At 43.0% G+C, this 13,044-nt stretch overlaps 2 protein-coding genes across 7 annotated transcripts in view; both read left to right on the forward strand.

The window, feature by feature from the left end:
* ube2j2 (ubiquitin-conjugating enzyme E2, J2 (UBC6 homolog, yeast)) overlaps nt 1–3,463 on the forward strand; it is a 39,512-nt gene extending 36,049 nt beyond the window's left edge. Inside the window, exons 6-7 of the mRNA XM_038821721.1 lie at nt 351–431; nt 1,596–3,463. Of these exons, the coding sequence (XP_038677649.1) occupies nt 351–431; nt 1,596–1,874 (360 nt within the window). The 3' untranslated portion in view covers nt 1,875–3,463. The remainder of the gene's footprint in view (nt 1–350; nt 432–1,595) is intronic.
* An 8,379-nt stretch (nt 3,464–11,842) lies between these two features.
* Nucleotides 11,843–13,044, forward strand: part of LOC119979712 (putative beta-lactamase-like 1) — a 37,549-nt gene continuing 36,347 nt past the window's right edge. For 2 of the 6 annotated variants that reach the window (XM_038822276.1, XM_038822277.1), the window contains exon 1: nt 11,851–12,062. Coding sequence is in view for 1 of the 6 variants with exons in the window: in XM_038822272.1 (XP_038678200.1) it covers nt 12,217–12,219 (3 nt within the window). In the remaining 5 variants the exon portion in view is untranslated. The other 4 variants (XM_038822275.1, XM_038822273.1, XM_038822278.1 and 1 more) reach the window with 4 other exon arrangements.

The raw sequence follows: 13,044 nt of genomic DNA on the forward strand, positions 1-13,044 counted from the left end.
GTTCTTTGGGGGTGAGGACAGGTGCACCAGATGTTCGGGGAGTCCAGCGAACCACGCCCATATGTTCTGGGCATGCCCAGCACTGGAAGAATCTTGGAAGGGGGTGGCAGGGACGGTGTCGAGGGTGGTTGGATCCAGGGTCAAACCAGGGTGGGGACTCGCGATTTTTGGAGTTGCGGTAGAGCCGGGAGTGCAAAAGATTTTACTACAGTCAAGTGTGAATTGTCTTCATAAATCCTGAAGCGTTTTATTTCAGTTGACAATTCAGTCACATTGTCTTGTGATAGTTTATACTGATCCTTGACTGAATCCAAAGTAATGCTCCATATTTTGTATCTTTACCTCCACAGAAAAGGCAACTTGCTGCCCAAAGCAGTGCTTTTAATCTAAAGGATAAAGTGTTTTGTGAGCTCTTCCCAGATTTAGTGGAGGTAAGTGTTTATAAGCTTTCAGGATGAGCAACATATTCAATCTATTGTGTAAACTCACAGTCATGTTGTACACAGAATCTGTATATGTTGATATGGTGGGTAGTAGAAATAAGCAAAAGTTTGCAATTGCTTTCTCTTCGCTCATGTCACTTTACTATTTGATAAACTAAAGGACTTCTGATGGGTCTTTACACCTTTATCATTCTACATCAGTCACCTTGAGTAAGCTGATAAAGCTGTGGTGGTCAACCTGCAGCTTGGTGGCCACATGGGGCCCACCTGGGTTATGAATGGGGCCCACAAGGCATTTTACTGACCATTCCCCATGCGCGGGATCGCCACATTCCGCTGATTGCCGTCCATGTAGTTTATTTCCTACCAGTATGGCTGAAGTGATAGCACATAAAGCAAGGGTAAGTGAAGTGAGGTACGTGCTGATTGCTCACAACATTGATTGTGAGAGCCGTGCGATCCCTCTGTGTTCAACGTGTAAATATTTTATTTTTATCTTTTGAAGTACATAGTTCTATTAGTATATGAATAATTAAGCATTTTCTATAACTTGTTATGAAATATTCGGCATGTATTAAATATATTTAATCTTACTCATGGGGTCGTGGTTAAAATCAATAATCTTTATTGTCACAAGTAGGCTTATATTAATACTGCAATGACGTTACTGTGAAAAGCCCTTAGTCACCACATTACGGCGCCTGTTCAGGTACACAGGGAGAATTCAGAATGCCCAATTCACCTAAAAAGCACGTCTTTCGGGACTTATGTGAGGAAACCGGAGCACCCGGAGGCAACCCACTCTGACATGGGGAGAACGTGTAGACTCCACACAGACTGTGACCCAAGCCTGGAATCGAACCTGGGACCCTGCTGCTGTGAAGCCACAGTGCTGACCACTACTACTGTGCTGCCCACAAGCCTGATTGTTAGTGAACAAGCCGGATTTTAATCTAGCAGCTCACTGAGGTGAAGAACACTCACTAGCCTAGGTTGTCCATCACTGATCAGGCTTTTGGGACTAATATTTTCTCAGAAGAACATTGATGAGGTGAAAGTAGGGTTGAAAGAACAGGGCAAAGAAGAAGAAACCACAGGGTTCACAATAAGGTAGATTTAATGACATTTAGTTTTCTTCTCTCATATCTCTAGGAAATAAAGGAAAAGCAACGAGCACAAGAGGAACTAAGTAACAGGGCTCAGGCCCTGCCTCTACCAGATGTTATCCCTGATGGTGAAGTGCACCAAAATGGTATGCCGCTTCTTAATGGCCATGCCGTGCTACCGGCTGCCAACCACCAAGGCCTTCAACAGGCCAACCGAAACCATGGACTCCTAGGGGGAGCTTTAGCAAACTTGTTCGTCATTGTTGGTTTTGCAGCCTTTGCCTACACAGTGAAGTATGTGTTACGAAGCATAGCACAAGAATAAAGCTGCGGAAGAGACCAAATCATTGCAACCTTGCAAACAAATCGGACTCCTTTAGTGGAAACGTTGCAGGAAGGAAGAGTAAGGCTGTGCGCTGGAGTGATGTAATTAAAATTACATTTGTATATGTACAAAAAAAGTGACCAATTAGAGCCTATGGTTTTCTTTCACAGATGTATGGATCAACGGAGCTAATAAATAGTTCAAGAATATGCGAGGGTTCAGATTTACTCTGCTGGTCATGCATATTTTACAGTGGATGACCAATATTATGCCTCTTAATTATGGTGTATCTGAAACTAGTGCTATTTCTAAAAGGGGCATCTTTTGCAGCAGCATTTTCAGATTTTAATTGTTTACTTCACAATGATCAAAAATCTATAGCTCAACATAAATGACTTTTTAATGTATTTATATTGTATTTGAGTATATTGGAAGCATTTCTGGAATAAAAACAAAATGCAAAAATTATATGCTTAACTGGATAAAACCGAGTGTGGACTCAAGTGCTTTTTGTTTCAACAAAATTGGAAAAGTGAGAGTGCAGTGTTGGTCGTCCAGTGTAAAATAAGTGACCTCCTGACAAATCGAGACCTTATGCACATTCCAACAATCTGATTGCAGGCTTTTTCTCATTAGGTTTTATGGGTAACTCTTTGGCAAAATAATTACAGAAACCATTATTTATGGCGGGGGGGAGGGGGTTTGTAATTCACCTGCATAAAGAAAAGATACTCAAAACGCATCACTTGCATCGCTGGAAATAGTGCTTTAATGGACAATAATTTGCTGCTTATTCAGTTATTTCTGGAAGATGTTAAGTTTGCCTTTCCTCTTGCACAATACCTTTAGAATTTTCCAATACTTTTTCCACAAAAAAAAGCTGTGTAAAACTTTGATGGACTTGGCAGTCAATGACAATTGCCAGGTGATCTAACAGGAAAGTGTTTGCCATGCTTCATCCTGGTTTTAAACATTAAAATAAGGTATTTAGAATACTGTTAAATATCATTTATAACAAGCAATAGAAGTTAAATTAGATTTTCATTTGACTGAACACATTGTCATTTTGTTAAATTAAAGTAACTTCCTGAATATAACTATACCCGTCCCACTCAGCTGTTAATCTGAAATGAGCATGTTGTGCATAATAGCAATGACTGCTTTGTAAATCAATAAATCTTGACAGGATATCTTAGTAATATCATTTCTTGTCTTTAATGTCATTGAAATGAACTAAAAATCTTCCAGAATTTGTTACTTATTTTCCAGAAGGAGACTGATAAAGTGTAAAGTCCACAATTTTATTCTGAAAATATTGAGTCAGGAAATGTTTGTCATTCGTTTAAGTTTCTATCGTTCTACTTTATAATGTACAAAATATTTGTCAAGCCTTTGGAAAGTGTGTTTCTTGAAAGCTATACTGGAATTGAGAATGTGACTTTGTATTTTGGAATTATTGGAAACTGAACAGTGGAAGAACAATGCAAATTCATTAAACTCTCGAACATTAATAGTTAACCTTGTAAGCCCGCATCATCCACAAGATTATTAAAAATTTGTATCCCCACCCGCCCCCTCCCCACTCCCCCTTAAAATAAGAGTAAAACTGCAAACTTCAATGTAAATTATACAATCTGGAAACCATTGATGTTTTTTGCCCAGAAAGCTCTATTTTGAAGTTTTAAAAAAAGAGTTGACTTCAGTATACGGTAGGTTTATGTTCTGATCTGTTTGTTTTCAAATCAATAAATTCTTTATCACAAACGAAACTAGAAATGCAACTGATCCTTTGTGTACCAGATTTTCCTCCCCTTTTTTTTTAATCGACTCAGGTGGAGATGCGTAGCAGAGAGCAGTGATGGGTGCTTTTATGGATTGATGGAAGCAACGTTTCCTGCGACCTGTGCTGACAACTCTTTTTTTTAACAATAGACATTAAACAATTTGTGCAGAGATAGCAGAAGAAACTAATTTGCAGAAGAAATCCAAGTTAGTGACCTGGCAAATGGTGAAGGAAGACAGGGACAAATGAATGGATGTCAGTAATTCGATGCTGAGAAATGTGCAGTGGTACGTTTTGGAGGGGAAAGGTAAAAGATCTTTAAAAGAGTGGAGGGATAGAAGTTTTTTTAAAATCTGGGCTACAAGTTTTTTTTTAGTCAAAGTCAGGAAAGGTTAAATGGGATTGGGGGGGAATGTGTTAGATTTGGTGGGAAAAATGGTACACTCAACACTTTTGGTGAGGACTTTTGAACCATGGGAAAGGCACTGTAAAGGTTCAGCATTGAAAAATTAAGCAGAAATGATTGGACTTTTTTTCACTGGAACACAGGTTAACCGTTCTTGATATAATCAAAATAATTAAAGCTTGTTTTCTGCTGTTTAGTGAACATTGTTTCTCAGCTACATCTGTACAGGTTTCGCTATCCATCCCTCGGGAAGATTTCCGTACAATGCCTGTGCTTTAGTCTCTTGTCCAGGTTAGTATGACAGGTCAGTAATTCATAAGTAATTTTCACTCCACTTTTATGTTGTCCCAGGTCAGACAGCACAGTTTTGATGCTGAGTCAAGATTGATCCGCATGGTCTCATTATTGTTGCTGATTCTGAGTTCCAGATATGCACCTGTTTGGTCTTGTAGGCAATGGAGTTTTTGGCTAAATGAGCCATTTCCTTTGCCACCATTGCCTTGAGTTTGGTTTCCTGTCTCTTGAGAGATGGTAGTCATGGGAATTGTCAACTGTAATTCTTACTGTCACAGATAAACTACTATGGGTTATTTGAAATCTTCACCAAACTGAGCTTGCCCTTTTAAGCACTCCTCTGTTTCACATCCCGCTACAGAGACTGGAACAGAAAATCTAGGCTGACACACCAATACAGTACTGGGAGAGTGCTGTGCTAATGAAGATGCTTTCTTTTAAATGCAATGTTAAACTATGGCCCAGTCGGGTGGACGTAAAAGAGTCCATGGCACTATTTCTTTGAGCTGAACAGCTCTCCCCGGAATCCTGGCCAATATTTATCCCCAGCCAACGTTGGTTAAAATACAGGTCATCGTCATATTGCTGTTTGTGGGGCTTCACTATGTGCAAATTGGCTGCTGTGTCTCGAGCATTGCAACAATACCCGCACTTTCAAAAGCACTGCACTGAGTTGGCTGTAAAGAGCTTTGAAACTGGTGTTGCGAAAGGTGCTATATAAATGCAAATCTTCAGCTCTGCTGTAACATGGGTTAGACACTATAAACCTCAACTTTTGCTGCCCTTGTAGCCATGCTTCAGTATCTGCTTTCTCGCATGCTCTTCTTTGCTGCATTTGCACTCGCATCCTCTCGTTTTGCTGATGATCCGTGCGGGCTTTTCATTGCTTCTCGTGCATATGCTTGTTCATCACGTTCACACACTCCGCTGCCATTAGACCATTCCTCTGCCCCCCCCCAGTCATTTAGCACTCTTGCATTGCGCCTGGTCTGTCCTCAATTCTTTTGGGTAAGATCAGGTTGTCTGCCCTATGAATGCAAACAATCCCTATTTGAAGAGCAGCAGAGTTCTCGCTATGTCTTAGACAATATTAATCCTTCACCATTATTAAGAGAGATTATTTGTTAATTGCAAGCTCTTTTTTTCTCTTGTTTCCGTTTGCTAAATGTAGCAATGACAGAATGTGTCACTGGAGATTTGTACATCGGGTTGGGCTTGTAGGAGCCGCAGCCCAATTTGGTTCTTTGACTTTCACACATGCGCTTTCCAGCAGAATGACATGAACCTGACCAGGAACTTGTGTTGTTGCTGATTTTGCCTTTGCCTGGACCCAGAGGCACTGAGGCCACTTGTAGCCACCTGACTGTCACCCTGGGCTGAAATCGTTCAACTGTGCAAACTGCGAATTATAACTGAGACCTCCATAGCCTGTGTTGCCACTGACACATGGTTGGGGCATGGGAGAGCAGGTATCATAAAAAGAATGCTCAACATATCATCTGTTTAGTGTGCAACGTGTGGCAGTGCTGCATCAAGTTTCATGAGCTTTATTTCAACCATGACATGGCCCCATCAAATGCAAATGGAGTAGCATGTAACATCAAAATGTTTACATGCAGATTGGTCCAATTGAACTATATCTACCACAGTAACTATTGTAATTGGAGATAATGCTGTAATTGAAGTTGTAATGTTATAGATATTGAAAATTTTCACGCAGCTCGACATCCCTCACAGGTGCTACTTTATAGAGATGATGGGCAACACAGCACAGTGGTTAACACAGGTGCTTCACAGCTCCATGGTCCCAGTTTCGATTCCCGGCTTGGGTCAGTGTCTGTGCGGAGTCTGCACGTTCTCCCAGTGTTAGCGTTGGTTTCCTTCGGGTGCTCCGGTTTCCTCCCACAGTCCAAAGATGTGCAGGTTAGGTGGATTGGCCATGATTTTTTAAATAAAGGTTATGTGGGGTTACGGAGATAGGGTGGAGGTGCAGATTCGATTGGGTGAATGATCTTCTGCACTGTAAATTCTATGATATACCCTCCATCATTGGGGAGTATGCTGAGCTTAACAGGAATACGGGCGTCTCGCCTTCCACACTGGGAAGCGGTGGGAGACAGTCATTATGGGGGCGATAATCTCTTACAAGACGCATAAGGATAAATCTGGAAGGGTGGAGAGGCAGAGATTGGTGAATTCCTCGAGGTGGACCGCCAGTAGAACATAAAACATACAATGCAGAAGGAGGCCATTCGGCCCATCGAGTCTGCACCGACCCACTTACGCCCTCACTTCCACCCTATCCCTGTAACCCAATAACCCCTCCTAACCTTTTTGGACACTAAGGGCAATTTAGCATGGCCAATCCAACTAACCTGCACGTCTGTGGGAGGAAACCGGAGCACCCGGAGGAAACCCATGCAGATACGGGGAGAACGTGCAGACTCCGCACAGACAGTGTCCCAGCGGGGAATCGAACCTGGGACCCTGGTGCTGTGAAGCCACAGTGCTAGCCACTTGTGCTACTGTGCTACCCAAACTCGATTGCCCCGACATGGAAGTTGTTGGCGAGCAGAAAGAAATTGCAGACGGTATTCAATTTGTCAACGAGCAAGCCGGTGAGCCTGCTGCAATTTTCGAGGGGGACCTTTTGTGAGTATGGGGGGGGAAGGCTAGTTATCCGTCAGCACACCAGCTGTGGTGGCATGCTGCCTCTTGGGAGACAGTGCAGATCAGGGACTTGGGCTGCGGTTGGTTTCTGCCCCAAAGAAGGTTAACGAGGCTTTCAAGGCCTTCAACCTGGAGCTGTATATGTCAGAGCCCCCCAGAGGAGAGATCATCAAAGATGCAGTTTTTGGACGGGTCGACCTTCCCGGAGCTGGAGATGGGGAGAAGGTAGAAGATGGAGGCATTGATGGGACAGGAGGAGGTCATGAACTGTATCAGGTTAATGTAAACAGGCAAAGCACTGGGTCCGGATGGGCCCGGAAGTGGCTGGTTTAGCTCACCAGGCTAAATCGCTGGCTTTTAAAGCAGACTAAGCAGGCCAGCAGCACGGTTCGATTCCCATACGAGCCTCCCCGGACAGGTGCTGGAATGTGGCGACTAGGGGCTTTTCACAGTAACTTCATTGAAGCCTACTCGTGACAATAAGCGATTTTCATTTCATTTCATTCCCTATTGAATTTGACAAACCGTTTGCGTGTATGTTGGCCCCACTTCTGCTGGATATGTTTAATGATTCAGTGTCCTGGGCATGTTGCTGGCCACCTTGGCGCAGGCATCGATTACCTTAATCATAAAGAAGGACAAGGATCCCATGGAATGTGGATCGTATCGACCTATTTCATGGTTAAACGCTGACACTAAGGTGTCGGCTGCGCATTTGGAGCCCTGCTTTCCTGGGTGATTTCTGAGGAGCAGGCTGGTTTTTTTTAAGGGACGGCAGTTGTTGACCAACATTCGGAGATTGTTGAATGTTGTGTTGTCGCCCTCCTTGCGGCCCGAGCCAGAGGTGATTATTTCGATGGAGCTGAGAAAGCGTTTGATCGGCTGGAGTGGGAGTACCTCTTTGAAATCCTTGGAAGGTTTGGATTTGGGTCAAAATTTATAACATAAATTTGTACAGGGCCCCCCCCACTGCGAATGTGCTCGGGTTATTCTCAACTGAATAGGGGTACAAGGCAGGAGTGTCCATTGTCCCTGCTTTTGTTTACCTTAGCAATTGAGCTGCTGGCCATTGCGTTGAGTTTGCCCCCCCCCCCCCCCCCCCCCCAAATGGAGGGTGATACAGTGTGGGGGGGGAGGGAGCATAGAATGTCCTTGTACAGTATCCGGGTGTTTTGCTGCTATATCACGGACTCACTCCAATGTAGAGGAGATAATGAAGCTGCTCAGGAGTTTTGGCTCTTCGGGGTGCAAGCTGCATCTGGGCAAAAGTGAATATTTCCCGGTGAACTCCCAACCCCCCCCCCCCCCCCCCCCCTTAACTTTGCTAAACTGGTGAATGGAGTGAATGCTGACTTGAAAGAGCGGGAACCCCCCCTCTGACCTTGGCGGGAAGGGTACCGATGGTGAAGATGAATATTCTCCCGAGGTTTTTGTTTTTCTTCCAGTGTCTCCCAGTCTTTCTTCCCAATGCTTTCTTTTGCAGGGTCAATACATTGATATTTACTTTTTGGGGGCTGGGTTTGTAGGACATTGCTGCAAAAGGATAGGCAGTCAGGGGGTTGGCACCACCTAATCTGTTATGTTACCATTAGGCGGCAAATATTGATAACGTGCAGGGGTAGCTCAGGGATCTGGATTCCATGTGGGGCAGATGGAGGACAGTTTGTGCATAGGATTGGGCTGGAGGGCTCTGGTTACAGCCTAGGTGTGAACAGTTCTAAGGGGGCTGGTGAATCACCAAGTTTATAAGCTCCTGGGTCTCCTTTTTTGACACTATGCCAGTGATTTGGGGTGTTCAGCTGGAGCCATGCCTTTAGTGGCCAGTTTTTTGAGTATCGGATTTGAGCAGGGGACAGAGGCAGATGTCCTAGCCTTCCCCTTGTTAATAGCCCAGAGACCAGTTCTGCTTGGGTGGAGGTCGCCGGTGTTGCCTATGGCCCCAGCCTGACTGGGGACCTGATGGAATTTTTGTATCTTGAGAAGATCCGGTATACCATGAGAGGGTCAGTGGAAGGGCTCTACTCAAGGTGGCAGCATTTTATCTCCTTTTTCAGGGAACTGGTTAGCGTCAGCTGTTGGGGGTGGGGTTTGTCTTTTTTTGTTGATGTTTTGCTTTCTCTCTGGACGGCTGAAGGGGATGGGGGGTACACTGGGGTTCGGTGGGCTTAGTTTGTATTGGGCTTTTGTTATGGGCCAGGGTTTAGAAAAACCCAAAGTATATCCTGGAGTTCACCTGACCCACAACTGCTCCAAACCAAAGCGAAAGTAAAACCAACTCCCAGAGCCACAGCCCAGCTCCACCCACGCAATGACATCACTGAAGCCATGTGATAAGACAAAAACATTTCTGAAAGAGGCACTCCCATGAAACTTTGCTGTATTGTTACTTTGTTGTAATGAAAATTTCTGAATAAAAAATATATTTTTAAAACGTGTTGCAGTTTTGTTGTTAGCTGCCCAACAAATACCTGTGCCAGATCAGGTGTCAAAGCCACTATGTAAGGACAGGAGATAGTATCAGTAGGCGGTTAAGTAACCTGACCAGTAAATGCCAGGGAAATCACATTAAAAAGCTAGTAAACAAATCCTTAACCAAGAGCATCCTCGGCCTGTCAAACATCATGCAGCGTCAGCTTGAATCATTGAAAGAGAACACTTCCAGTTTGAAACACCGCAAGAGTTGGTGGTTTCTCTCTACCCTATTTTCTTTGGTGGGGGAATTTCATAATGAGGAGCGTCATCTGAAAAAATAGAGCTAGCACAGTTTATGGAGTGATGGCAAGAAGCACTTCACGCAAAGAATCATTTCTAAGGGCATCACTGAGTCATGCTCATTTGGAGAGCTGGTGCAGACATGATGGGCTAAATGGCCTTCCTCTGCACTGTAACAATTATGTGATTCGTTGCTGACTCCTAAACTGAGTGGAGTGCTAGACCATTTTACCATGCTAACACACCTCCCTTTCCACTTTGTGACAGGCTCCCAAGGATTCGAAGCTCTAACAAGGGAGGATCAGAGACATGAGCCCTCGCACTTAAAATCATTGGGCTTGATTTTTTTTTAAATTGTCTTTTAAATCCTCCTGTGTAATTTAGTCTTGCAATCCCTTTACTTTATAAACTTCATTCTTCTGTTTGGTTTTAAGCCCATTTGGTATTTTGTTTTCTAAACTGGGCTTTGTACACTGTTGAGGTTTTAAACAGTTGCGATCCCAGCTGATCCCACTGGAGAGTCGGGTCCCAGAATGGAGCCTGGCTCAACAGATTCCAACTTGTATTTCTTGTTTAGAGACATGGATGAACAGAGTCACAGGATTGCCGATTAACTTTCACCAAAATAATAAAACATTTATTAAACATGAAAGGTTAACTAGAATATGCTACATTACCCCTTCAACCCAGCTATATCATTGCAGGTATACACCGATTTGCAGGTATACACCGATTTGTAACGATAACAGAAGTTATAAAATAACCCTTGTGCTCTAATGTTCTCCGTAAGTATACAATCCCTTTAAACCAATACGTGTAATGTAGTCAGACGCACCACACTCTGAAACCAAGTGGCAGATGCCACCCAAAACAACTAATGTGGATTTTTAATCAAATCCACCAGATGCTTATCGCACTGAGCCAATGGTCCCAACGGAACTCTAGCTTTCACACACAGGTTTCCAAGAACACACTTAAAAATCTTCCCCCACACAACGCTTTCTCTCAATTGCCTTCACCAAGGACCCACATCCAGGATTTCAGCCTCTCTTTCAGAAGTCTCTGCTCTAGATCGCCACGTGCATCCGAGCTTCCACGCAGTCTCCCAGCCACCCAATGACGCCAACAGAACATCACTGCTTCACAGGCTGCATTAAGGTATCACCACATTAGGATTGCTTCAAATACCTGGCTTCTTGCCAGTTGATGTTTCTGGGACTGCACCTTGCAGCTCTGTCTTTAACTGGGAGCCTCCCTGCCCCTTTCTTTAACTTCAGTGAACCAGTACCTTGTTCAGATACTGGTTCTTTGTCCCTATGGCATCAGTAAAACATGGATTGCTTAAACTATCTCTATTTCTAACAAAACCCCAATCTTGTCTTTTCTTATTTAAAAGCACCTTCTGATGTGCGTGTTTTCAATCTAGCTCGCTGTAACCATTTTTCCATTTAAGGTCCCTGGCCCCTTCTCATTTTGAAGTCTCACTGTCCAATATTACCAAAAAATCAAAACCTTGCACGTAATAGCTTATAAATGAAATTGAAATGTGCCAAAATTTTGATATTCAAAACTTTTAAAAAAAATTTAGAGTACCCAATTATTTTTTTCCAATTAAGGGGCAACTTTAGCGTGGCCAGTCCACCTAACATATTCAAAACATTCTTGCAGTGTGCTGATCGATTGATGTGGAATGTATGAGTTGGAAGACGAGATTTGCTGTTCATTTCTAATATTAATTAAGAGTGCCACAGACGGGCAGCACGGTGGCCTAGTGGTTAGCATCGCTGCCTCACGGCGCCGAGGTCCCAGGTTCGATCCTGGCTTTGGGTCACTGTCCATGTGGAGTTTGTACATTCTCCCCGTGCTTGCGTGGGTTTCGCCCCCACAACCCAACGATGTGCAGAATAGCTGGATTGGCCACGTTAAATTGCCCTTTAATTGGAAAAAAATGAATTGGGTACTCTAAATTTATTTTTTTTAAAGTGCCACAGACAAAATGCATGATTTCAGATGCAACATGAGTGTAACAACAGTGAAGCAATGCTTTACTTTTTTTTTTCTCGAGAATTATCTACGCAGGCAGAAGTGAATTAAATGGGAGGATTAAAGACTTTGCTTCCCACTTGTAGGTTTAAGACCTAAACCCATGGATTATGACGTCAGGAGAGGAGAAATTGAGTTGAGAGAGCAGAGTGCATCAATAATTCACCATGATCTGAAACTGCCAGAGTCAATACATTTACAACCTTTCAATACAAATACCCTGTGATTTAAACTTCAATTCTACGACATTTTATTGAAGATACCTTCGTCTTGTCACCGAGTAAGTCACAACATTGGGTGAGTTCCTGTTGGTAGTGACAGAAGAAAATGTGGAAAAAAATAAACATTATTTTCCTATAGCAAGTTAATACTTTAATAATGCAGCCGTTTGGCATATTGGGAACTCCAGACATTGGGATCTGAGCATTAAAGATATGGTAAGCTTTGATAAGAAATGTAGTTAAGTGTGATTACACAATTTGGATCTACAAAAAAACATAGGTAATTGGGTTGGATGAACAGCTGGTGAATGCTCATGCTTTTAAGTATTTTTTAATAGAGCTATGCACAGGATATTCACATGAATCTAAAGCATAGCTTGTCCTGTGCTCCGGTATAGCTGGAGTGGGGGAGTGAAATAAAGCCTACACATTTTACAACACGTGTAAGCCATTGACTTCTACATGAGCCATATGAGGGCAGATGTGAGTGGATGCTTAGTTTTATATCCAGCAGGTTTATTTAACAGTGCTAATATTTGTAATACGTTTTAAAACACTTCCTGATTTACCTCATCTTGCTTTTACGCGGTGATCTGCATTTGATACCTTTGTCCTTAGCTTCTTCGGTGAGAAGGGTAGTATTGCCATTAATTGATGTTGTATCTGCTAAAAATAAAATGTATTTGGAAATTTAATGGCGAAGCTGAGTCTCTTATGGAACCAGATTTGGTAAAATCTGTTCTTGGCGTGGGGGCGAGCACTGTTCAGCTGACATTAATTGAATGGAGGATGGTCAGTAATATTGAAGCAGTGGAGAGCCATCACATTTCCCAATTTGAAAATTCTTAAGTTTTAAGTTAAGATGGTAAGAGCTAGGACTCTATATTTATGCTTCTGTAAAGTTTTGGGGTGATTTGGTCAAAGTTTACAAGATGGTGAAGGAAGCAGATTGAGTTCAAGTAGATGGAGTGCTCCAATTAAATGGGTTAGGGAGGATCAGATGTCATGATCTCATGTCATGTAAGGCCAGAACTGGTTTAG

The sequence above is a fragment of the Scyliorhinus canicula genome, chromosome 16 (genome assembly GCF_902713615.1).
Source record: "Scyliorhinus canicula chromosome 16, sScyCan1.1, whole genome shotgun sequence".
In the NCBI taxonomy this organism is placed as follows: domain Eukaryota; kingdom Metazoa; phylum Chordata; class Chondrichthyes; order Carcharhiniformes; family Scyliorhinidae; genus Scyliorhinus; species Scyliorhinus canicula.